Source organism: Oncorhynchus gorbuscha, linkage group LG11 (assembly GCF_021184085.1).
Source record: "Oncorhynchus gorbuscha isolate QuinsamMale2020 ecotype Even-year linkage group LG11, OgorEven_v1.0, whole genome shotgun sequence".
Lineage (NCBI taxonomy): Eukaryota > Metazoa > Chordata > Actinopteri > Salmoniformes > Salmonidae > Oncorhynchus > Oncorhynchus gorbuscha.
Genome location: NC_060183.1, coordinates 25,425,555 through 25,453,521, shown reverse-complemented (window position 1 = coordinate 25,453,521; position 27,967 = coordinate 25,425,555). Strand labels below are relative to the sequence as shown.

The window sequence follows — 27,967 nt, the reverse complement described above, 5'->3', positions numbered from 1 at the left end:
TATTATGTAAAGAGGGCCATACGTTGATTTCCATGCTTTCATTTCCACTGCTTAAAACAGAGGACACACTGCTACCACACGAGTTTCATGTTTGTACAACATCCCAATCGTCATACTTCCCCTGCTAGCTCACGTCTACCATTTTACACCCAGTCAAGCAATAACAGAACATAACAAGTGCAGTCAGGCCTCAAATAATGAGTCTTTAGTGGAAATCTCAGGGCACATGTCCAAATATTGACTCAAATAACCACCCGAGGTGATAAAGTAATTAAGACAAGTCAGGCTAGTGAACTCATTCACCCACATGTGCTCTTCTAGGAACTCTATGGTCTCTGTTTGACACCCTGGTACTAGGGTGAAACATTCCTCAACAGTGCTGTAACAGTGCTCTGTTAGCCTTCATTTTACGCAGTCCTGTACGTTGCAGTTAGCCATTAGCCTGCTTTAACAGTTCTTTTTTTCAAGTCTGTGCCTAGCTGTTAGCCTGTTGTAATAGTGTTCTGCAGTGCCTAGCCATCAGCCTGCTGTTCCCAGTGCACTACCCTTGGGATAGAGTGAGCCGTTTTGGGCAGGGGGGTAATGAGGGAGTTTGAAAAACAAAATAACAGAGGAGGGAGTGGAGAGGGAGCGGAGCACAGGGAGGGCGGGAGGTAGCGGTAAGCTGATTAGGTTGTGCCCTGGAGAGGTGCCAAGCCATGGCCATCGGCAGTGGGAATGCTGGGCTAGGTCCTAAGGAAGCTGGAGTGGGTTATTAAAGAGCGAGTGGCTCACCCAACAACAATGAGACTGTCGGGTTGGCCAAGGAACTGGCGTATGGGGTCGTGTGGCTTTTTACTACTTGGCACTATGCATAAAAATGGGGTGAAAGAATATAAACAACAACTATAAAAATGAGTTGAATGTTTGAAAGCTGTGGTAGGGGAACTTGGTCTTTAAAAAATGACTCAATCGATGTCAAAAGTAACATCGTTATCTAGGCTATCAATTCCAACGTAGGATAAAATATAGGCCTATGCCTACTGAAGGTTATCAGCCAATTCAAACTACTGTACTCCAGCAGTCTTATTAATATCTATATGACCTGTCCTGGTCAAACCAAACTCATTTCAAAGCCTTCAGATTCCACCCTGGGCTCTGCAGTGACTTGACCTTAACAGCTGACCGGGTGAGCAGCCCGTTAAAGCCAAGGTGAGAGGTCAAGAGGTCAGACAACACACCTGCACCCGTCACTCTCGGACCCGTAAAACCCGTAAAATACCATGGGTAGTACGGCTGGGCTTATATGTCGTCAATACCAGTCTACAATATTGTCTATAAAGACATGCTGATACAGTGCTAAAGAAAATGAAAAGTTCTACAAATTGGAATACTTCCCTCTCTGTTATGTTCGGTTGAATATAAAATAAATCATCCCCTTAAAACCACTTAGAATTAATTTGTTGCCATCGAGGGTCATGCACTACTCATAAAACATATTTTGAATTTGTATTATTCAGTAGGGCTGGGAATTGCCAGGAACCATATCACGATACTTACGCGCTGATACAATATTTATTGCGATTCTCATCATTCTATAGGTACCAAGATTCGATACTGCGAGCGTCAAAACATATTGCGCACAGAAAGATGAGAGATCATGAGTATTGATCAGTCATGGTTATAAAAAAAAGTGTTGAAAACATATTGGCTTACTTTTTAAAAAGAAGATTGAAAACAAGCTGAAGGATGAATCATGCCAGTGTTCTGGCGCAGGTACGGCTGAGCTGACTAGCATTTGCTAAGGCTATCTAGCAACAACAAAATGGTTTTTTAAAAGATTTTTTAACAAATCAATAGTTGGAGTCAAAGTAACAATATAAAATTGTCCAAAATAAGATTACAATATGGAAGTGTATAGATTTTTCCCCATCACGATTATATTCAGAATCATAAAATACAAAAGAATACAACCATCCCGTCAAAAAAGATGGTAGAACCCTCAATCACCAGGTTGCCATGCATGCCATTTCTGTATGCATGAACGTGCTACTGCCTTGTAGCTAAATCAACATACATGTTGGAAAGTAGCTTCCTCGTATGGCGACTTAAGTTTTGAAGCAGTTTGTGGCCAAATAGAGGCAGCGCTGGAAGCAGTCATTCACAGCAGGCCACTGGCAGTGCTGGGCTATGACCTCTAGACAAACAGACTCGGGACTGAGATACAGTATCGTGTGTGTGTGTGTGTCACTCATGAACGCCGCCACACAAGTCCTGAGGGGAAAATGTCCCGTCCCCTCTCATTCCAGCTAGCCCCTCCCTCAGTCTTTCGCTTTATTAGACGCTTGTCTCAGAGTTGGCTAAACTCTTCGCCCTGAGGCTTCAAATGAAACCTTTTGTCGGTGTCCTGGTCTAGTGTTTGGAGCAAACTGAGCGAGCAGTCAGTCAGACCATTTTTGTCTTTATAGGGGTCGGACGAGGGGGTTCAGGGGAGAAAGAAGTTAAACAATGCTGTTGGCTCCCATCTCAAACTCAAATGATTCATTGGCACAGAGGAGAGGGAGTGAATGACAGACAGACCGACACAGACAGACAGACAAAGAGTGAAAGTCAGTGAGCGAGGGAGGGTAGGGGACAGAGAGAGAGAGAGAGAGAGAGAGAGAGAGAGCATGTAATGGGAAAGTAAAAAAATAAGTGAGAGAGTATACGTGAGAGAGAGTATCCACTCATCTAGCCAAAGCCTCCCAGAGACAGGCTTTCTCTGCACCATGAATGGTTGGAAATCGTTAAAAGAAAGAGTGAGAGAAAGGAAGAGGGTGGAGAAAAAAAGTGCTGTATAAAGGATTTGTTCCTCTGTTGTGGTGTTATGACCAGGATGGCACTCATCAAATGAAATGTCATTTGTCACATGCTTCGTAAACAACAGCTGTAGACTAACAGGGAAATGCTTACTTTAGGGTCCCTTCCCAACAATGCAGAGAGACAAATTGAAAATAACACGAGGAATAAATACACAATGAGTAACTTTAACTTGGCTATATACACGGGGTATCAGTACAGAGTCGATGCAGCAGTATGAGGAAATTGGGGTAGATATGTACATGCAGTGCATTCGGAAAGTATTCAGACCCCTTCCCTTTTTCCACATTTTGTTAGGTTACAGCATTATTCTAAAATGGATTCAATTGTTTTTGTTCTCATCAATCTACACACAACACCCCAAAATGGCAAAGCAAAAACAGGTTCAGATGTGCAAATTCTGTATTTTTTAAATTAAAAAGTATGCAGACCCTTTACTTAGTACTGTGTTGAAGCACTTTTGGCAGCGATAACAGACTAGATTCTGCTGGGGTATGATGCTACAAGGTTGGCACACCTGTATTTGGAGAGTTTCTCACATTCTTCTCTGCAGACCCTCTCAAGCTCTGTCAGATTGATTGGGGAGCGTCACTGCACAGCTATTTTCAGGTCTCTCAAGAGATGTTCTATTGGGTTCAAGTCTGGGCCACTCAAGGACGTTCAGACACTTGTCCCGAAGCCACTCCTGCATTGTCTTGGCTGTGTGCTTAGGTTCATTCTCCTGTTGGAAGGTGAACCTTCGCCCTAATCCGAGGTCCTGAGCAGATTTTCATCAAGGATCTCTCTGTAGTTCACTCGGTTCATCTTTCCCTTGATCCTGACTGGTCTCCCAGTCCCTGCCACTGAAAAACATCCCCACAGCATGATGCTGCCACCACCATGCTTCACCGTAGGGATGGTGTTGGCCAGGGGATGAGTGGTGCCTGGTTTCCTCCAAACGTGACGCTTGGCATTCAGGCCAAAGAGTTCAATCTTGGTTTCATCAGACCAGAGTATCTTGTTTCTCATGGTCAGAGTCCTTTTTACTTTTGGCAAACTCCAAGCAGGCTGTCATGTGCCTTTCACTGAGAAGTGGCTTCCGTCTGGCCACTCTACCATAAAGGCCTGATTGGTGGAGCTGATTGGTGACCATCGGGTTCTTGGGCTTAGGTCAGGGAGGTGACCTTCTCCCCAGATTGCACAGTCTGGTTGGGCTGCCAGCTCTAGGAAGAGTCTTGGTGGTTCTAAACTTCTTCCATTTAAGAATGGATGGAGGCCACTGTGTTCTTGGGGACCAATGCTGCAGAAATATTTTGGTACACTACCCCAGATCTGTGCCTCGACACAATACCGTCTCGGAGCTTCGACCTCATGGCTTGGTTTTTGCTATGACATGCACTGTCAACTGTGGGACCCTATATATAGACAGGTGTGTGCCTTTCCAAATCATGTTCAATCAATTGAATTGCAGCCATCTTCAGTTCCTGCTCGTTTCGGGGACTTATTGCCTTCAGTCTCCTCTTCAGCATGTAAAATCCATGTTCAATTGGATTCAAATCCGATGATCGACTCAGCCAGTCAAGGATTTTCCACTTTTTGGCCATCAAAAACCCCTTCGTTGCTCTAGAAGTATGTTAAGGGTCATTGTCTTGTTGCATGATGAAGCGCCGTCCAATGAGTTGAGGCATTTGGTTTAATCTGAGCAGATCAAATATTTCTGTAGACTTCAGAATGTATTGTTCTACTTTTGTCTGCAGTCACATCATCAATGAAGACAAGTGAGCCTGTTCCACTGGCAGCCATACAGGCCCAAGCCATAACACCCCCTCCACCATGTTTCACGGATGAGGTGGTATGCTTTGGATCATGGGCATGTCTTTTTTCCCTCTCCACACTTTCCTCTTTCCATCACTCTGGTACATGTTAACCTTTGTCTCACCTGTCCACAATACTTTTTTCCAGAACTCTTGGGGCTCTTTTGGGTGCTTTTTAGCAAACTGTAATCTGGCCTTTCTGTTCTTCAGGCTTATCAAATGGTTTGCATCTTGTAGTGTACCCACTGTAGTGCTACTGGTGTAGTTGTCTACGTATGGTAGACTGACACATCTACACCTGCATCCAGGAGAGTGTTTTTGATCTGTTGGGCTGTTGCCAGGGGGGTTTTCTTCATCATAGAAAGTATTCTCCAGCCATCCACTACAGTGGTCTTCCTCAGTCTACCGGGTCTTTTGACATGGAGTTCACTAGTTTTTTTTTTCTTGTTAATGATGAACCAAACTGTTGACTTGGGCCCATGGTTTCTGCAATGTTCCTGATTGATTGATTTTAATTTGAGCCTTATGACGGCCAGCTTCATTTGCATGGACACTGCGGTCTTCCTCATGTTGTCACACCCAACAACAACCTCTAAAGGCAATAGCAAAGTCTAGAATCAATACTATTCATTAACAGCTCTGCTGCATTCACTAACGACACAAATGAATACACCTGCCTAACGACACACATCTGTGAAGCCAATTCAACAAATACTTGTAGTACCTTAAAATGGGGGGACCATGTACAAAAAGGTGCTGTCATTTCTAAACGGTTCATCCAATATGTATGAAAATACCCTCAAATTAAAGCTGACAGTCTGCACTTCACCCTCATTGTCAAACTCAGTGCTAGAGTACAGAACCAAAATAAAAATAAAAATGGTCACTGTCCAATAAATGATGGTGCTCACTGTATGTAAATAAGGTATCCGTTTTTTAGTTTTAATAAATTTGCAAACATTTCTAACAACCTGTTTTCACTTTGTCGTTATGGGATATTGATGAGGAAAACATTTTATTTCATCCATTTTAGAGTAAGGCTGTAATGTTACAACAACCATCAGACTATTGTCAATTTAATCTTGACTTTACTAATATGTCAAATTAGTTTCAATTTAGAATGGCCCGTTATGAAATGGGCATGAACAGGGGTAAGACTAAAAATGACATGTCATCCGTATACACTAGAATAGCGAATGGAGGCCACTTTCCCACCGGTAGTTTTTCACTCATGTCAGGTGGCCAGTTCGGTAATTTCGCTGCGCGACAGACAGGTGATATTCCGCCCAAAGTCTACCATGGGCTCTCCCAGGGCTGTTGCGGTGACTATTACAGGCGGTCACGAGTCATGAAGGAAGTCAAATTCCACATGACCGCTTTAGTCACGGTAATTAGGCTTCTCCAAGTTCTGATGCTGCTGCTGGTCATTAGTAGCCTACCAAACTTGCTAACTGCCTGGTATTCAGCACTCTATTGTTCCTCTAATCACTCTGACATCAATGCAAACGTATTGAAAATCTAAATCAAACACTTCATGAGGGCCCATGATCTCATGTTGAGCAACATCTCTATAGGCTATGTAATTGCGGGAGAAAATAGAGTGATGGCTGCTAATAAAAAGAAGAGGATCCCATCAGCTTTCTATAGGCTAGGCCTACTATATTTATTTCTCAACGTTCCTAATATTAAGCACATTGCTTATATTTACAACAGAAGTATAGCCTACCTGGCTGGCATGAAAATAAACCATGGGGGGGGGGGAGTGTCCTCCATTCGCTATTTAAAGTGCATAGATGGCACGTACTGTATTTGTTCCTGCTGCCCCAGGTGATACAGGTGCATGACAATAGTCGATTCTAAATCATAACAAAATGTCACACATATATATTATATGGAAAGACTAGATTAAATCAAGAATAGTCTGATGGGTGACAATATTAGCCTATCACTCGTGAATGAGGACCAGAATGCTGGTCCTCATTCACGAGTGATAGGCCTTTTTTTGCTATGTTTTCTAAAATCATAGTCGCACACCTCATTTAGCCTAGCCCATAGGCCTATATGTTTTAATACGGTTTGTATCACAACTAAAGTGGCCAAATAACATCTTAAAATTAAAGCACATTAATCCACTTTACAAGGGGTGTAGAGCCTAACTGGCATATATATACGCAGTGCGTTAAGTTAAAGTTTGGGGAAGATCATTTTAACCACAAAAATGCACCTTTATAATAAAAGCCTTATATGCATAATCACATTTCCGGTCACTATTGATAATAGTGTTTTCCGCTAACGGAACATTCGCGCTTATAGCCTACTGCCGTGTGCGCATTACTGCGCCTATAATGGGAAGAAATAAACTATTAAGCTATCAACATTTTAAGTTAAACATTCTGATCTGTTGCATCAGCCACATTGCATAAAAAGGTTTGGATGCTAGCACGTGTATTACATTTGGTATCCATCGCATCCCACAACTGTTCGGAATATTTATTTCTTGCACAGAATAGGTCGACTTTTGTCCTATGGGGGAATAGTAGATTGATGTAGGCTAGTGCGCTTGCTGTTCGTTAGGCCTACTCAACTTGTTGGCTGACGAAAAGTAAATGTGGGCAGTTCTTCCATTATCTTCAATATGCACCTCGGAATTGGATAAGGAAGCACACAGTTAATAATCATTAGTCTCACGCAGCCTTACAATGTATTAAAAATCAAAACATATAGCCCAAAGTTTACAGAACTAAAGTTATCTTAATAAATCTAAATTAAGCATATAGGAGTACCTATTTCTTTGTTAACCTCTCACAGAATAGTTGCATGTGCGCACTCCCTCAAATCGTTGAGAAAATAATTATATTTTATTCAGCTTTTTGTTCAATTGTATTCTTTTATTCTATAAAATAATGCCACAGAATAAGCTAATCTTGTCTGCTAAATTAACTAGTGTAGCCTACAGCCATTTGGCATAGTCATTTTCTTCATATCATGCTTCTTTAGACCTGTCGAAAATAATGGATTTATTGTGATGTTGTAGGCTATATTACATGGATTTATTCAACTTTTTAAAATGTCTTGAAGGCTGTGTGTGGAAGCCAGGAGATGCTAAATGTGTTTATGTTAATTAACGGTGAATTACCATGAGCCTGACAGTTATTTGCTTGACAATCATCGGCTGACTACATTTTGTGACCACCACAGCCCTAGGCTCTCCAACCCTGTTCCTGCAGCTACCCAGTGCTTCATTTGGGAAAGCAAGTGAAATCTGTTCAGGAACGTCGATAGTAACATGTTTTCACAACAAAACAAATTTCATTAAACTGTTGACAGCCCCTCTCAATGCACGCTGGAGACCGGACTGAAGGAGAGAGGGGAGGGAATGGGATGGAAACTTGTACTGGTGAGATATTCTTTATAAAAAAGAAGGTAATGAGTCCGCCTATTAATTATGAAAATATAAAAAACATATCCCATTACAAGGCTATTCACATCCAAATCCACCATAATTTTAGGCTAAATATGAATTTGTTCATTTAGGCTAGACCAATTATGTGCCAAAGATATCTTAAAATCAGTCTTTTTTGTTTACATTTTTTTAACATGTTTTTCTGCCTTGTGTAATATGCAGTATGTTATGTATTGTATAGCTGCACAATCATTTTAGTTCAGGTTTTGAAGCATCCACAATGATCATGTTTTCCATTCAACCTGTTGAATTTATTTTATTCAAATTGTTCAGAGTGAAATGAGTTTTAAAAGCACATGCTATTTTGATAAGTGTTTGTGATTTTCGATTTAATTTGCATTGATGTCTGTGGTTAGAGGGACAATAGGGCCCTGAGAACCATGCTATTAGCGACCTGATGATCATTGGTGAGTTGGGTACTACTAATGCCTGTCCAGAGTGCATAAAAGGAGATTACCGTGACTCAACGGTCACTTAGAATTTTACTGCAGTCATGACTCATGACTGCTGGTGTGGCAGTGATATGGTCACTGCAACAGCCCTAGTCCTGGTGATCAGTCTGTTAACCTGTTTAAAAAGGTCCTACATTGGCTACAGAGTGAAAGGTATGGAACAGCTGGTGCTCTTATGCATGGTTTACATTTACATTTAAGTAATTTAGCAGACGCTCTTATCCCAGTGTTGCTTGCCTCAAAACAAGCATTTAAATCATCTGGTTGGCTTATGTAAGTGGGCAGCTCGTGGCTGGTGTTCCCTTTGTAATCCGTGATAGTTTGCAAGACCTGACACATTCAATGATTGTCAGAGCCAGTTTAGTAGGATTCCATTTTAGTTCTGTATTGACGCTGTCAAGACGTTGGCCTCTTTGGGTATAGCAACCCCATCCCCCTCTCCCTGCCTCCCCATTGCCTCCTTCAACTAGGCTGCTGTGGTCAGAGGTCGTAAATTCCTGAGAGGATCTCCTCATGGACACATAGTAGAGAGAGAGTAAACTTTCATAGAGGACAAAGGAAATCCTTCCACCTCACAGAACTTGAGGTACGAACAAATTTCATGTTCCGGAGAAAGTATAAAAGATCGGTTAAGAATCCAGCTACGAACTGGTCCATTTGTCACAACTTGGGAAAGCTCATGGGAGACATGGTGTGGCCACATTACCATAACGCTGTTTATATAATAGCCTCAGATATGAGGTTTACATCTCATTGTTGTATAAGATGAATGAGTGAGTATGATAACTGTTTGTATAATATGATTTTTGACTGTTTAATGAAGAAAAATACAATTCCCTTTTGAGTTGAACTAAATCAGAGGACCGCCCCTGAGCCCAGTTAGGGTCAGACATCCTGGACAGCCTTTTCTGCCATTCCCAATAACTCTTTCGGGTTTTCGATCAGCAGACCGAGCTTACCTCAATTACGAGATGGCTAAAGGTTGCAGACCATTGCTGAATTAGGAGGGGAACAAAGGTTGTAGACCATTGCCGAATCTTTTAACCATACCACGTGGTTAAACTCTTAGACTATCGATACCGACAGAATGAGAACAAGTCTTTGATACTAATTACTAGTCTGGTGCTAGGAATTCGGTATCATTGAACGCGAAGAACGACAACCGCCGAAACACCCATTCTATAACGAATATCACTTTGAACTATCCCCTCTAACAAAGACAGAGAGAGGGATAGAGACGGACAATTCTACGAAAGAAAAACTTTTCACCAGCAATCAAGACGACACACTGAGCGTAAATATATATATTGATTGCAATTGTTCTCGAATGAGTGAGTGTTAATGTGTAAAGGATTAGCATTTCAATTGTTATAAATTATCACTCTGTAGTGACTTAGTCGACCCCCACTTCCCCTTTTGTCTAACAAGCCGCCATGCCGGTTTAGCCCACTAGGGCACATTCTATCATTACATTTGCCTGGTTTGTTTGTTTGTTTATGCATTTCTGTGAATTACTTAATAATAAATGATTTAAGACAATTGATGTATGGATGACTCATAGTGAAGACTGGGTTCGTGCAGATAACCAACCATTTACGATGTTTGGAATGAGACTAACATGAGGTAAAGTAAATAATACATTAATTCGAAGACTAGTTGATCAGATAAAATATCTGAAAAGTTATTTAAGGAAATTATAACTTTGTAATCTGAATGTTTCCTTGGTGCCCTGACTTCCTAGTTAATTAGTTATGTGATTAATCAGTTGATCGCATAGTAACTAATTACAGAGAATCTTTGATAAAAACTATCAGTCTTCAGTTAATGATAGTAAAGACACGACAACGCTATGCCTGTTTGATGGCTCGTCGGATGTCGTAGCAGGATTTCTTATGAGCGTCCGGATTAATGTCCCGCTCCTTGAAAGAAGCAGGCCTTTAGCTCAGTGCGGATGTTGCATGTAATCCATGGCTTCTCGTTATGATATGTACGTATTGTCACTGTGGGGAAGGGGGGGAAAACGTAGCTCTTCTGATGTCCAGAAGCTGTATTAATTCATAGGAAATTATGGCAGAGACATTATGAACAAAGATCAGCGTAAAAAAAGTCAAATTGGTCAGGAGCATGTAAAACGGCTGCTATCCACTGCAGCGCCATCTTACTACAACTCATACAAAAACACCAGAGGTGCTGAGAGATGTACTGCCCCAACCTTGAGCGATTCTGTCCAGTGCCTGACAGCTTTCCTAATTGGACGTAAAGACTGAGGAATGTTGCAAGAGAATACAATCACGTGAAAACAATGAACCACTTAACAAGACATCTACAACATTGCCTCCATAGGTTCTCTCACATGAAGTAGAAGGAAGAGATCACACACATCAACAGTTTAGGCCCCACACACAGTTTGTTTGGAGGAGGGAGTGACTAACGCTGAGGATGGGTAACAGGCTGACCACAAAATAAATGTAGAAATCCATGTTATTCAATTATTGCACCCACACTGCTCACGCGTTACCAATGGCTAAAATAGAAGTCATTCCTATTTCTGACGCAGATCGTGCTGCAAGTCCTGCCTCTCCCATCTTCTCATTGGTTTATAGAAGCAGGTACCCACGTGCCATCTCCTCATTGGTTATACCCACGTGGGTGATTGAAAGAGAAACTGTTTTGCCGGTCGTCATGGTAATACTATGAAAGTTTGGCATCTAATCACCATATAAGTTCAAAGATGAAAAAGCCTGGAAGGAGAAGAGATGACTAGAAACGATTCGGTTGACCGTTTTATGTGTGGATTAATTGTTGGAGTAGAGGACCTTGTTATTTTACCTGAAATGCACAACTCAATGTTTATATCCCAGGACAAATTAGCTAGCAAGTGCAAGCTAACTAGCTAAATTGACAGAAATGTTTAATGCTTTTCGACCCGTCCCCAAATTAATATAATTGGTTCGGAGTTTGTTTTGAAATTTTAACCTGCATGTCGTGATCGCGTTTGGTGTAGTGGAACAAAATATATTTATGCACGCAGCCAGTTTGGGTTCCATGTAACTATGTTGGGCAAATCTGTAAACTGTGAGGACTGTGTGTGGATTTGAGTTTGGCCACTGGGAATGTTGTATAGACATTGTAATTGGGGAAGTCCTTGTTTTTTTAGGAGGTAGGGTGTCAATTTCTTTTAGTAACTACTCTCTTCAAAGTGTCTGGTAGAAATAGTCTCTGTATGAGCCACAGCATTAGCATAGCAACCTTCAGCATATTTGCATGGCGTTAGCATAACAATGTCACATTAGAAGCTACTCTAAACCTTTGCTGGGGTCATTGAGATATAGGGTGAACAGTAATTTCTCCATTAGGGGCTAAAAGACTGGCGGCAAGAACCTTAGCATTGTTATTTAGCAGACAGCCAGTGTTAGCCTAGCCGACGGACAGTAGGCCTACAGTGCAGTAAGTCTAGAAAGCACGGCTGGACCGAGCTGCTTTGACTAAAGTGATGAAAGTATCCAAACAGTGAACCACTGGGACAGATTAGATCTTTATCTGTGTCATATCCGGGATGTCTGTTGACTAAAGCCAGGCCAGAAAGACTGGAGAGCAGAGGTTTAAACAGATGGAAAAAGAGAGAGACAGGAAGAGGGTAGTGGAGTGACAAATAGTGTGAAAGCACCCACAGGAAGTAGGTCCGTGTGTGTGTGTGTGTGTGTGTGTGTGTGTGTGTGTGTGTGTGTGTGTGTGTGTGTGTGTGTGTGTGTGTGTGTGTGTGTGTGTGTGTGTGTGTGTGTGTGTGTGTGTGTGTGTGTGTGTGTGTGTGTGTGTGTGTGTGTGTGTCAGTATATAGGACTATACTGTAACGGGCACTAGAACTAGCAGAATACGTTATGACTCTCTTCAAGGCTGCTCAACCTTGGTCTCTTTACCCACCCATTTCCCAGTTTCTATCTGCAAACATGGCAGACAGGGCACAATAGGCCTCCTTAGCGCATTGGTTTGCTGAGTAGGCCTTGAATAACTCACTTTGTAAGTTATCAAAATAACTTCTGGATAATGTTCAAAACACACAAACCTTTATCACAAGAAAACAGATGGCAAACTTCGTTCTGGTTTTATTTTTGCATATTATGTCACTGATTTGGCTTTCCACTAATGGCGGAGCTTAAACGCAAGGGAGCATTCAAACGAAAAATATGGCATGTTTACAAAACATAATTTGCCATTGTATGAGACAATAGCTTTCTGCCTTGGGATCTGTGGCAGGGCTGTGTGGTTGTTCGGGAGCAAACTGTATGGACCTAGGCGATTAGAAGCCCAGTGAATGGGTATTCCCATGGTTTTGCGGCTTTGTACGTCGGGAACAGTGACCCCACTGTAAGCCGCGGCTGTTTACATTCCAGAAGATCAGTTCCTACTGGAGCCAGGGGAAGGAAGGGCAGGGGTTAAAAAGCACTCTCACGCACCCAATCTTCCCAGTCCAAAACAAGCCTTGATGCGGTCTGTAAACAAACTAGCAGAGAACACCACTTGGGTTTAGACTTACACAGTCTTATAGACGGTCTGACTTGTAATCCACTTCCCAACTCCTCTTTATCGGTCGCTTTCCCTCCAGTCTATTTCTAAATCCCTCCTTTCTCTTCCACACACCCACCCACCCCTCCTTCGATCCCTGTGAATTCTCTCTTTCCAACATCCCTAACTACCCAAATCCCTCTCAAATCTACTCCCATTCCTACACCATCACCACCTCTTTCACTCCATCCCGCGCTCTCTCCTATAAACCCAGTCCCCCTCCCTACCTACTCCGCCTCCCCCCTCTTTTCCCATGGCTGGCTGCAGTGTTTCGAAAGCCTTCTGGGAGCGAGCAGCTCTAATTGAGGGGGGCTTCCAGTTATGTCCCGCCACAGATCGCCTGGAGGCAACAACACTGCAGCACTCCCTGTCCCCTGTATCCACATGACCAGGCAAAAGACAAAAGGCTTTTTGGAGCCAGTTAAAAATAGCTTGCAGTTTAATGTTGGGGTTGGGGGGGGGGGGGGGGGCCTTGCACGTTCCAGTGTGTCACAATCTCATCTCACGTGTGGCAAGCAGACAAATCTTTGGCCAAGGCAAACTCAGACTGGGGTCTTACACAAAACCTGTAGCGGTGCGTTCAAGCAAACAAGCTGTAAAAAGAGGGAAAGAAGAGGCCAAACGCCCGCAATTAAAAAGTAAGTACAGTTCGGTTTGTCCAAGTGAGACTGAACAGCATTTAGTGGTGCCTCTATGGCCTTCGTGTAGAATCAGATCTGCTTCGGCTCTGACCAACCCCACAATCCCTTATCCTTCGACAACCACTTTTACATAATTCACACTAGAAGAATTAGAGCAGACTACTAGCCTCGGGATGCTAAAGGCAACGCTTTTAAAAGAGCTGCCGTGATAGAACCAGTGAGAACAAGGGAACGACGGTGATCCAATCACTGATCAAAGTTACTTAGGCTAACACGCCAATCTAACAACATGCCCAATAGACAGCATGTAATATTAACTTAAAAAGGCACTACCAAAGCAGAAACAACGATTGCAAAAATCAACATAAAATCAACCCTAGCTCTAATTCATGGTTTTCGATACAGCAACAGAATCTGGTCTACCCTAACAGGATACAAAAGCTGAAACACAGTCAGGAAACAAGTAACCTAATATGATAACATTCATAGATATAATTCTACAGCGTCTGGAGAAAAAGAAAAAAAAACAGCAGCAGCGAGACAAAACGATATCCCACCCGAGTCGGATTCTCCACCTCATGCCAACAAGTTAGTGGGTGTGTTGAGCATGAATACTAGATTCAAAACATGAGCTGGCGCACAACCAGACAAATGTGTTTGTGTGGAGGTGCTGACTAACGGCGAATAAACTCTAAAAATAAAGAATGTCGCACACTCCATATATAAACTCCCAGCAATTTAATGGGTGTTTTTACCAATGTTTCGGCATCACTGTGCCTTCCTCCGCACCCTGTGCCTTCCTCCGCACCCTGTGCCTTCCTCCGCACCCTGTGCCTTCCTCCGCACCCTGTGCCTTCCTCCGCACCCTGTGCCTTCCTCCGCACCCTGTGCCTTCCTCCGCACCCTGTGCCTTCCTCCGCACCCTGTGCCTTCCTCCGCACCCTGAGGAAGGCACAGTGAGGCCGAAACGTTGGTAAATTAGTAGTATACCCAATAAATTGCTGGGAGTTTATAGATGGAGTGTGCGACTTTCTTTAGCATGAATACTAACATGAACCCCAAACCTATTTTAAGCCACGTCACACAGTGGCTGTTGGAGTGTAGGTGTTGAGCTGTGCGTTTGAACCAAGCCAACGAAGTGGTCAATGGGAGGTGTGGCCGGGCCCATTTTAGACCGCGTCGCAGGAGGGTCATTAGAGGGTGGGTGTCGAGCGTCGCAGGAGGGTCATTAGAGAGTGGTTGTCGAGCGGTGTGCTGGTGATGTTGTCAAGAGTCTCCCGCTGAGACAAAAAATCTCCACGCCTGCTTTGTCCGAGGTGTGATAAGGGATTGTGGAGCGTGCGTCTGTGATACACGCTTCTCTCACGCAGTCTAAGCATAATACACATCACAACATGTTCCATGCAAAAGTGAAAGCCATATTTGTGGAAATAAGTTCAGCAATGACATTATGTTCCTCTAGAACTGCTTACTCAACTCTTGACTCCTGCAGGTGACCGTGACTCCTGTCTGAGGCCTTGAAACACTTCTGACCCAGCAACACTTGTTCCTGACACACACTCTGCAGTCAAGCACTCTTTGTCCTACACAAGCGCTCACACACACGCACACCACATTCTTGAGCCGCTTTAGGATTGCAAAAACAGCTAGTTCTTTTAACAAAAGATAACAAAAAAAAGTCACCTCTGGTAGCCTACAATTCACCCATGCCATGGTCAAACATCCATTTAACGCGCTGTTGAACAAAGAAACAGAAAGGCGTTGCAACGCGACAACTTCAGACAGCCCTTGAGAAACTTGTCAATATCGCATGTTCCACGATTGGTGCTTTCATTCATATGTCAATTGAATTCATATCTTTCAAAACCAGTGACACGGATGAATGAAATCTTTAACATAAAGCTCCAAGTTTACAGATTCCTTTTGGAAATGTACTTAGAAAATGTTACTTGTTTTGGGGTCTATGCTACGACAAACCCAGCACTAAAGCTCAAAGCCCATTGTACCATACACTAGGACGGATGCACATGTTTGATATAGGCAGACACGTTCCGCTCATTCCCTCTCCCTCCATCTATTTTTTCCCATCTACTGGAAAGTAACTCTTCCTATTCTCCATCCACCCACCCACACTTTCTCTCTCTGCTATCCCCTCCCACACACACACACACTCTCTCTCTCTTTGGTATATCTTCCCACTCTCCTTCCACATACACACAGTCTCCCTCTGATAACCTCTCTTCAAAGCCACTCTTGCCCTCCTGGTCTAAAATGGTGGTGGAGTCTCACTGGGTGTTCACTGTTCACCCCTGGAGGAGTGGAGGGTGACCCCAAAAACGCCCAGTGGGAACGTGTGATCTCCCCCCCCCCCCAGGGCGATGCCACATCCTGCGGGTTGGGACCACAGCCCATCTGGGCCTATTTAGAGCCATGCAGGACACCAGAGCCATAAAAACTAAAGGCCCCGGGAAAAATACACACACACAGGGGCAACCTTCTCATCTCCTAAACCCAACCCTGTGCTCTCTGGTGGGCCTCTGATGTGGCTACAGGCCCTGGGTTTCATGGTTTCGAGGAGACGTCATGCTTTTTGTCGTTCCCATTTCTCAAAAGTCTAAAGGAGTGTGTGTGCGTGTGTGTATTTCCTTGTGTTAAAGTGCGTTACTGTACATGTCATTGTCCTATGTTTGGAGTGCCTTTATGCTGTATGATATTATTGCCCATAGCCTTGTGTTGTGGTTAGACGTGTATGCCTAGTGTTGTGTAGTCGTGCGCAGTGCTGCTTGTTTTTCTAACGTCGTGCATGTATGTTGTTGAGTGTTAGGAGGCTGGGTGACGAAGGGTATATTTGATATGGAGAGGAAGAGAAGAGGAGGAGTGTGGTCTCAGCAGCCCCACGAGGCCTTCATCCATCCCTGCCCTCTCATTATGTCCTGGGGATACAGCACTCTCCATCAGGGAGGGACACACACACACACACACACACACACACACACACACACACACACACACACACACACTGCAATAATTCTTAGGGACGGTACACAACTCACCTCTCCCACATACGTAATGTGCTTTAGGCCAGTGGTTCTCAACCTTTTTTGGTTCCTGTACCCTCAAAATCACATTATGCTCTGCCTGGAGTACCACGGACATACCCGGTCGTGCATTTTACCAGTAGGCCTATGTTCTTATGAGTCTTCCAAAATACCCTGTGGATAAGCCAAGCACCCCTGAAGGTACACACACCCCAAGATCAGAAGCACTGCTAGGTAGCCTAGTGGTTAGAGCGTTGGGCCCGTAACCGAAAGGTTGCTGATCGAATCCCCGAGCAGACAAGGTTAAAAATAATATGTCGTTCTGCCCCTGAACAACCCACTGTTCCCCGGGAGGCAGTCATTGTAAATAAGAATGTATTCTTAACTTCTTATGGCTGGGGGGGCAGTATTGAGTAGCTTGGATGAATAAGTTGCCCAAACTAAACGGCCTGCTCCTCAGTCTCTGTTGCTAATATATGCATAGTATTAGTAATATTGGATAGAGAACACTAAAGTTTCCAAAACTGTCAAAATATTGTCTGAGTATAACAGAACTGATATTGCAGGCGAAACCCTGAGGAAAATAAAACCAGGAAGTGGCTTCTATTTTGAAAACTCCATGTTCCATAGACTGCCTATACACCATTTAAAGGGATATCAACCAGATTCCTTTTTCCATCGCTTCCTCAAGGTGTCAGTCTTTAGACATAGTTTCAGGCTTTTATTTTGAAAAAATGAGCGAGAAAGATATCATCGCGTCATTGTATGGCCGGGTGCCAGCAGCGTTTTGTATGCGTAACAGAGTTTGGGCTGCCATTGCCTTTCCCTCTCCGACTGAAAAAGACAGTTGCGGTTGATATCTTATCGATTATATATTTTAAAAATAACCTGAGGATTGATTATAAAAAACATTTGACATGTTTCTGTGGAATTTGTTTGCGTTGTCGTGACCGCTTTTTCCTGTGGATTTCTGAACATAACACGCCAAACAAACGGAGGTATTTTGGATACAAAAATCATATTTATGGAACAAAAGGAACATTTATTGTGTAACTGGGAGTCTCGTGAGTGAAAACTTCAGAAGATCAAAGGTAAACGATTAATTTGATTCCTTTTCTGATTTTCGAGCGATCATTAAACTTACAAACGCTTGGATTGCTTTCGCTGTAAAGCATATTTTCAAAATCTGATACGAAAGGTGGATTAACAAAAGACTAAGCTGCGTTTTGCTATATTGCACTTGCACTCATAAATATAAATATTTTTTGTAATATTATTTTAATGTAATTCAGCGGTTGTTGATGACAATTATCCCGTTAACGGGATGGCAGCCATAAGAAGTTAACTGACTTGCCTAGTTAAATAAAGCTTTACAATCCAACAAGAGAGTATAATATAGGATATTTGAGCAACTCGCACTCGGTTTCACCAAAGGCCTAGCTTCTGGTGCCAGATACAGGAGCTATTTAGCTTAATTTGCAGCCGCTTATTAAAAATGGCCCAACAATTATTCAAACATTCATCATCGCTTGTTCTACACTTCACAGATCTATATTTAGAGCACTCCAGCTCTCCACCTCCGTTGCTGACCCATTTTGATCCTCCTTTCAGACGGCAGATGAAAAGATGAAGTGACACTAACCGAGGTAGAAGGGAAAGGGAGGGCGAGTGGGAGACACTCTTTTTCCTTTCACTTTCCTCCTCCCCCTCTCCTCCGTACGTATTCTTTATTTGTCCCCTCGCTCGAATCCAAATCGCTGTCTTTAAGACCGTCGTACGTACGCTCCTTTGGACTCACACCTCAGGAATATTTCATTTCACTGACTCTCAGGTATGCTTCACCTGGTGAGAGGATGATCAATGTGACATGTCCTGTTCCTTTCCTACACACTGATACATGCGTGCATTAGTATGTACGTAACAGGTCTCCACAGATCAACAGTTCTTTTGTGATGACCCCATCGAGTTGAGAGATGCGTATTCCACCCACATACCAATAGCTTCACAGCCAATGTGCACGCACACACACACACCAGAAAAGGCCTCTTCCCACTGCCTCGCTTACATAAGGACACTCAGCATCGCTCACCAACGAACACCGCAGAGAGAATGAGTCAACAGCAATGAGCAAAGTGCTCTTTCCTCCCGATGCGGTTTTCACCTCCCGTTCAATGTTTTTTTTCTTTTTTAAAGGGCCTCTCTTTCCAAGCAGTTGGATAAGAGGAATACGGGCCAATCAATACACTGCCTGCCCACTCTCTCCACTCCTCATATGAATTGCTAAACTGCTGGCACTAAGAGGGCAGTGTTGAATATGTGTACCTCAACTTAATTTACTTTAGAGAAACAATTACAACTTTGTGGCAACTTCGTCACAACGCTGTCACGTGGTAATGTCATCACGACCAACCTTCTTAACAACATGTAACGTTGTCACAAGTTGTCAGAACATCATGTGTTGGTAGTAGGATACAGAGTATCCAACAGTGACACTGATAAACAGAAAGGCGTCAAAGTTGATTAAAAATGGCCGTTCTTATGCCTCAGGTGGGAAGTTGCCAATGTCAGTTGCACAGGTTTGTTTGCACCTTAAAACAAAGCACACCTGTGTACCAGACTTATCTGTGACACCTGGTGTCCCCGCATTCCTTTCATGCTCACTGAGCTAGTCCTCTACGAATTAGCATGTTAGCGTGATGCTATGCTTGCCCCAGAGGGACGGTGTGCTCGGAGTGTTGACAACCCAGCCCTGTGGCACCGGGCCCACCTCAGGCACACAGGTACGCCTCAGGAGTGTCAGAATCGCAACACTCCGGCTTACACATGCCGGAAAACATGAAAAAAGGCATGTGTCCAACTTGACTGACAACACACGCACAATATTTAGACTGTTTTCATGTCTAAACTGGGCGTAAACGTCTCCGGTTGTGTAAAAAAATAAAAAACGGCCTTCATGGAGAAGGAACTCGCTAATAAACTACGGACATCATAAAACATAATTTAGTGCTTAACGGGGAAGTTGACTCACCATCTCGTCCAGGGCGTAGCGGAGTAATCCATGTTCGTATAGGATGAAGAACCTCCTCTGCCATTTCTGGAGAGAGAGAGAGAGAGAGAGAGAGAGAGAGAGAGAGAGAGAGAGAGAGTGAGAGTGAGAGATGCTAGTTATAGTGACATCTGATAGGGCAACTTACTCTACATAATATGTATGCTATAAGACTTAAACTGTGGATTTGGGTAAAAGCAATGTAGCTCAAATGCTAAGCGCAACGCAGCTTCTGAAAGTGGTGGTATACAGGCACGGTTGGATTTTCAATGACCACAGAACACATACTGTATGTGTAGGGAGTTAGACTATGAATCTATGAACCTATAGTGGCTACATTATAAAGCAGGGATCACTGTGAAGAATCCCCAAGCCCAACAACACCGAAAAGTCCTCAGCATGCCTTGCGGTTTCATAGCTCTTTTTTTCGGGGACATGGCTACAGATTATTTAGTGAGTCAGTGTGTCCTTGATCCCAAAGCCAGGACTGAGCCAACACTATTACCCCAACATGCAGATACGCGCCACGCGCACACACACACACACACGGGTAAAGTTTACCATTCGGTATCTACTGTGTTGGCTTGGCAACATTTGAAAATTACAGACTGTTGTACTACATACTGGACATGTGTGTCACTTAAATACAGAGAGAGAGAGACCGAGACCAAGAGAGACCGAGAGAGAGAGAGAATGCCTCCAACTCTGTAACAGAGGAGAGGTTGACTTAAGCAAACCACCTAGATATGATCGCTGAGCGATCACCGTTCACCAGGATACATTCCTGGCGTTAACAGGAACCTCCGCTAGCATCTGATGAAAACATACCACAGCCAAAACAGAAACATCCAGCATACTCTATGTACTGTAGCTAAACCCTCCAACACCAAAGTGTCCTCCAAGTGTAAATTCTACAAACAGGTTAGTCCATGTTTGTTTGAGGAGAAGATTGGATCATCACAAGACAAAAAAAACTCAATCATCCCTTAAACCCAATCTGTTCCATCTCATTCCCTCGTTTTCCCCTTGAAGGCACTAGTGGAGTTCCAGGTATTAGAACGTATGCAAAGAAACCTGAGGGCGAAACCAGCGCTCAGTGACTCTCTTTTTAGTGAATATGATAAATGGTAGGCTGTGTTTTCCACACTTTAATACCCTCTACACTAGCCCTCTATCACCAACCCCTCCTTTCTTAATGCCCAGTTTTGTCCGGGTGTTTAAGTTTCTGGCCTTGGTTTTCTGCCGAGATCCATCAATAAAAGACGGGGAAGTGCTTTGTGAGCTACGGGGCATCGGGGGCCCCCCGAATAGGGCTGCCGATAGGCGGCCTCAGCGAAGCCTGACTTACAGGAACATCATACTAATTCAGAGGCCATTATAGAAGGCTCAGAGGGGGACCACTGAATGCAGTGTTTGGCTTTCGCCGGACATAACGGGACCCATGTCGCCCCAAAAGGTCGACTCAAGCCCTCCCCTTCCCCCCAAAAAACACCTGGAAGATTGTGAAGCCTCTTGGAAGAATGTTCTATGAACAGACTAGTCAAAAGTGGAACTTTTTGGACAACAGGACTGGTGAAAACCAAACACCGCATTCCACAGTAAGAACCGCACGGTGGCGGTAGTGTGGTGGTTTGGGGATGCTTTGCTGCCTCAGGACCTGGATGACTTGCCAACATTGAAGGAACCATGAATTCTGCTCTGTATCAGAGAATGTCAGGCACATCCATCCGTGAGTGGAAGTGCAGCTGGGTCATGCAAACAAGACAGCGATCCAAAAATCACAAACAACGCTACATCAGAATGGCTCAAAAACAACACATTTTAAAGTTCTGGAATGGCCTAGTCAAAGTGCAGACCTAAACCCGATTGAGATGTTGTGGCAGGTCCTGAAACGATCAGTTCATAGTCGAAAACCCACAAATGTCACCGAGTTAAACCAGTTCTGCATGGATGAGCGGGCCAAAATTCCTCCACGGGGATGCGAGACTGATCAACAACTACAGGAAGTGTTTGGATGCAGTCATTGCAGTTAGAAAGGTGGCACGACCAGTTGAGTGTGTGGTGGCAATTACTTTTTCCACACAGGTACATAACTTTGTTTATTAAATACAATTTTTTTTTAAGTTGCAATATTATGTTTTGGTTGGAGAGCTGACGACATTCAGTGTCCATAATATGTAAAAATAGAGAAAACGGCACTGTAATAGCGACCCCCCATCCCTACCCAATACGGGACCGACCATACCTACAGTTGAGTCCTCTGCCAACTTCAAATCTAACAGGGATCCTTACATCCATCGTCAACCTTTCATATGGGCCAACCATTTAAACCCCCCAATTCAGCATGTGTGTTTGTTTACACTCCTGAAGAAAATAAAAAGTGCCTGTGAATGTTATCACGAGGTGGGAACTGTTGACAGGGCTGAGGCTGATGGCTCCAGAGATGCTCCCCCTCCATATGGAAGCCATCAGGGGCTGTGAGAACCGGGACTTTTCCCACTCCCCCTCAATCTTCCTCTTTTAGGACGCTCCAACATCATATCGGAGCGAACACGGAAAGTAAGTGTTACAAACTACCCCAGGGCACCGGCAGCAGAGAGATGGAGTCAATATTATGCTCATTAGCCCCTTTTTTTAGAAGGCGCACCATGCCACCCACCGGCCGCCCACTCACTGTGTTCTTACTCGCACAGCCAAGTCAAAAGGGTTGCAAATTGTGACTAAACGGTCACACTCTGGCTCCAAACCTCAGTCGAGCGTAGCCTTAAAGAGGTAACTTGATCAAGCTCATACAAGACTCGCAGGCGAGTCAAAACATCCTGATTCAAGACTATTGCAGTTATTTTTCCATCTGCTATGCTAACAATTGTTAACTTTCTGCAAACCGCAACTCCAGTTTGATTCATTTCTGTTTGTTCGTGGCAGAACAGAGACAAGACTACAGAGACCGACGTCGCAAGAATAGCTTGCTGTGAACTCAGAACTTTAGAGGTGATATAAAAAATCAATTGCTGTAGGCCTGTTGCTTTGATAAAGTGTCCCCTTTCTTCTTCTGCAGAACCGTACCAAATGATTGAGTGAATCTAGAAGGATTTCTACAATACATTTTCACATCTCAATTGAATGCACTTGACAACAAGTTTACAACTGGGTTAGAATATATTTGTCAAAACCAACCAGAGGTTAACTAACTTACCCGAGATCTGTGCAAGGGATTGCCAAAATTGGTTCCTTCTGGAGCCAGGAGCAACCATCCTCCATATATAGGTTTTGCCTAATGGGGAAGAAAAAAAATGTATGGATTAAAGAAAGTGTTAACAAAATAATTAATTGGCGAAATAATGATTTAATAAGACTCACCAAGCAGATGCTCTTATCTAGGGACTCTTGCGTAATCTCCAGTAAGAGTAATGTCAGACCGCATAACATTGAAATAGCCTTGCGTTATAGCCGTTTATTACCAATATACACAACATGACCAAGAGTATGTGGACACCTGCTCGTCAAACATCTCATTCCAAAATCATAGGCATTAATATGGAGTTGGTGCCCTCCTTGCTGCCATTACATTTACATTTACATTTAAGTCATTTAGCAGACGCCAAATCCTCCAAAAGTTTCGTGTGACATGTCATTGATCATGCTGTTTTTTGTTATGCTGAAATAGGAAAAGGGCCATTCACTGGAACTAATTCACTGGAACTAAGGGGCCTAGCATGAACCATGAAAAACAGCAAGACCATTATTCCTCCACCAAACTTTACAGTTGGCACTATTGTGGCAGGTAGTGTTCCCCTGGCATCCGTAAACCCAGATTCGTTCATCGGACTGCCAGACGGTGAAGCGTGATTCATCACGCCAGAGAACGCGTTTCCACTGCTCCAGAGTCCAAAGGCGGCGAGCTTTACACCACTCCATTCTATGCTCGGCCATGGAAGCCCATTTCATGAAGCTCCCGATGAACAGTTCTTGTGCTGACATTGCTATCAAAGGCAGTTTAGAACTCGGTGGGGAGTGCGGCAACCCGAGGGCAGACTATTTTTAAGTGCTACGCGCTTCAGCACTCAGCGGTCCCGTTACCACTTCGCGGCTGAGCCATGTTGCTCCTAGATATTTTCACAATAACACCACTTACAGTTGACCGGGGCAGCTCTGGCAGAGCAGACATTTTTAAAAACTGACTTGTTGGGAAGGTGGCATCCCATGATTCTGCTGCAACATGGACTCTGTCACAAAACTGCTGCTCCTTGCTGAAACAAGCAAGACGTTGTAGCAAATGATAGTCTTCGGTTGCTTAGCCAACACCCCCATTCCCTGCAGCAGCACATGCAGTAAGGAGCAGAGGGGAGAAAATGTGTATCTAAAAAATGAAAAAAAAAATGTTTGCTATTCGAAAGGTTATTATGGTGACCGGAATCACTTGGCTGACCAATAACCATCATCCAAAATTCCATGACCATCACAGCCAATGAGATATATGATATATATCTATATCTATCAGACAAACACACACACACTAAATGACTGACAGGGGGTTTTGAAGCACCTCCATCTTGGCACTCCCTCACCTTTGTAAAAAAAAAAATATTTTAAAAAATTGTACAAAAATTCTACACATTTTGTAATGACCTGTGCCATCATAATATGATACGAGTGAGAATGACTAACAAAATCAAATGTGGGCCCCCTGGAGGTCAGGGGCCTGGTTGGTATTCGGCCATGATTACGATCCCTGGATGATTACTCAAGTATGTCCCAGAATAATCTGACGACACACTGGCTGTCTGTTTCAATAGATTGTGTACAAATTGCACGCTTTGGCTGGCTGTTTGGACCAGCTGTGTGAGCGGTGTTCAGGCTGCACACACTAACTGGCTGCATTCCAGAGCACCAGTACTGCCTTTTTTCTTCTTTTTTTAAAGGGTGAAATAGCCTCTAACACGTGATTTTCCCTGTGATCCCCCTCAGTGGGCGGGCAAGAAAGTGAGGAGCGAAGCAGAAAAGGAAGGGAGAAGCAGTGTGACAAAAATCTGTTCTCTTCAACACAAAAAAAAAACACACAAAAAGACTCAGGACTCTGATTCACTGCATTAAATTTTGAAAATGCAGTTAAATCGTACACAGGCAGCAGTTAGCCTAGTGAAATCAGATTTTGGCTATGTACGCAACAACACTACTAAAGCCTGTTGAGCTCCAACTTGATCTGAAGGGATTGGATTGGTCTCGCTGTGTATATAGCCATTGCTGGAGTTTTGTTGAGCATGTTTAAAAAGGATTTATTCTTACCTACTCCCATTAAACCTAAACAATCAAATTGGCTTATGGAAAGCGCTCAGTTATAACTCCATAAATCCATCATGTCGCTATGGGAAAGTATAAAAAGGGGACAATGTTGAGTGTGACAATGAGAGCTAAATGTCCCACTTTAATATACTCTGACCAAGGTCAAAAGTCCCCCCCCCGCTAAATGTTATTTCTAATCCAATGTAAAGCTGCTTTATCTTTGATTACAATGTTGGATGTTTCTCTGCTTGGCGCGATGAAAGGCAAGAGAATGCCAAAACAGTGATAGCTACAGGTCACTGCCAACTTAAAGGAAACGGCAACATAAACCCCCCCAGGCAACTACATCCACCATGCTGATCCTCATCACCGGGGCTCTTCAGAGGTGCGTCCTCAGTCCCCTTCTGTACTCCCTGTTCACCCACGACTGCGTGGCCAAGCACGACTCCAACACCATCATTAAGTTTGCTGACGACACAGCAGTGGTAGGCCTGATCACTGACAAGACAGCCTATAGGGAGGAGGTCAGAGACCTGGCATTGTGGTGCCAGGACAACAACCTCTCCCTCAATGTGAGCAAGACAAAGGAGATGATCGTGGACTACAGGAAAAGGAGGACCGAACAGGCCCCCATTAACATCAACATGGCTGTAGTGGTGCAGTTCGAGAGTTAAGTTCCTTGGTGTCCACATCACCAACAAACTATCATGGTCCAAGCACACCAAGACAGTCGTGAAGAGGGCAAAACACCTTCTCCCCCTCAGGAGACTGAAAGGTTTTGGCATTGGTCCCCAGATCCTCAAAATGTTTTACAGCTTGCATATCGAGAGCATCCTGAACGGTTGCATCGCCGCCTGGTATGGCAACTTCTCGGCATCCGACCGTAAGGCGCTACAGAGGGTAGTGTGTACAGCCTAAAACATCACGGAGGCCAAGTTTCCTGCCATCCAGGACCTTTATGCTAGGCAGTGTCAGAGGAAGGCACAAAAAAATTGCCAAAGACTCCAGTCACAGACTGTTCTCTCTGCTACCGCACAGCAGGTGCTACCGGAGCGCCAAGTCTAGGTCCAAATGGCTCCTTAACAGCTTCTACCCCCAAACTATAAAAGACAGCTGAACAAATAATCAAATGGTCACCTGTACTTTCTACATTATCACAAAAAAGGGGTACAAATAATAGTGTGTCAAGAAGCAGTGCAACGTGGCAGGGTTGTGTTCCGGAGGACGCATGGCTCTCGACCTTCGCCTCTCCCGAGTCCATACAGGAGTTGCATCGATGGGACAAGACTGTAACTACCAATTGGATATCACAAAAAAGTGGTTACAAAAAAATGAATGGTGTCGTGATCAATGGCTTTGTCCATTTATATACACAGTCATTGGTGTGGAAGTGCCAGCTTGCAATATACTTCGCATCCCTCACTTACTCAAGTGTTTCCATTATTTTGGCAGTTACCTGTATAGTACAGGTCAAGCATACAAAAAGGAACTTATGAGTCTCTTTAAACTAACAACATCTGAGTTCAGATAGCCACTTAAGTGTGTGGTCTATATGCTTGAAATATTGATAAGTCACCATCTTAGGGCTGAGCAGGGAATCCATTGTGGCATTTCTGGGATAATGGCTGTTCATTCCGATTAAGCCGATATCTGACTATATTACAGATGGAAGAAGACAATGTAGAAATGTTACAGAATGTTACCCCCCTGCCCCTAGAAAATGAGAAGAGGTAAAAAAAAAAGAGAAAAAGAGCAGCGCTTTAGAGAAAAAGAGCAATCTCTCTTCACATGACCAGACAGGGGGCCTATGCTGAATTCCCCTGAGAGGGGACGAGCAAGACGGATTTAGGTCAGCTTTTACCATTCAATGGTTAAATGCAGTCATTTGTGTGGTGCGTTCATCTCACAACCCCCCCATCATAATGACTATGTAATACCGCACTGAGAGAATGTGGGCTAGATGGGATGAGTGGGAGGGGGGGGGGTCAAATACTAAAGGAATGACCAAAGCTCTCTGAGATTTACGAAGAAAAACTCTCGTATGTAATGTGTGCTGGGCCTTTGGTGTTGATGATAATGAGACGCCTGGCTAACGAGACTAGAGTTTACAAGTTAGTAGCACAATGAGGTCTTTTGATAGCCTTTTGGGTCAGGAATTCCACTAGGTAAGTCTGCCACAGAGCTATTTTCATCTGTGCAAGGACGACAGTCGGTTGTGAATATCATGGAATAGATGTAATGTTGTGTCTAGCTAAAGGTGTCAGTCTCTAGTGTCAATGTCGTGGAATAGATGTGGCGCTGTGTACAGTTGAAGATGTCCAGTCAAGAGACAAACTACTCCTAAAGTCAAGCAGACCCAGACAGAGTGAATGTGTGTGTGTGTGTGTGTGTGTGTGTGTGTGTGTGTGTGTGTGTGTGTGTGTGTGTGTGTGTGTGTGTGTGTGTGTGTGTGTGTGTGTGTGTGTGTGTGTGTGTGTGTGTGTGTCAATCACATATTTAGTCATAATATGACGTGTTTCAGTGTTGAGTCAGGACCACCTGCTTCTAAGAGCTTTCCAAATGCCATGGCTGTACACGCTGGAAGGCTAATCTCTAGATTTGACCTAACAACCTCTCATATGTCTAGAACGAATGGTGTACAGTGTTGAGAAAATCAGCACCGTCACTGCGTAGCTATTCCTGTAGTCTTCTGATCAAAATTACATGGCTTTTTGGGTGTCTCCCCTGTTAAAGAGCAGGCACTTCTCACCAATATAACAACTTAATTCTATACCAAGGCCATTCTTAGCCAGCTCTCTGTCAAGGTGATGGCAACAATGTAAAATGTGCAAGGTAAGCAATGATTCTATT

The 27,967-nt window shown here is 43.7% G+C and overlaps 1 protein-coding gene across 1 annotated transcript in view; it reads right to left on the bottom strand.

Annotated features, from left to right (window-relative positions):
• LOC124048383 (myosin phosphatase Rho-interacting protein-like) overlaps positions 1–27,967 on the bottom strand; it is a 73,528-nt gene that overhangs the window by 42,018 nt on the left and 3,543 nt on the right. Inside the window, exons 2-3 of the mRNA XM_046369110.1 lie at positions 23,031–23,108; positions 19,817–19,882 (exon numbers count right to left, since the gene is read on the bottom strand). Coding sequence (XP_046225066.1) covers positions 19,817–19,882; positions 23,031–23,108 — 144 coding nt within the window. The remainder of the gene's footprint in view (positions 1–19,816; positions 19,883–23,030; positions 23,109–27,967) is intronic.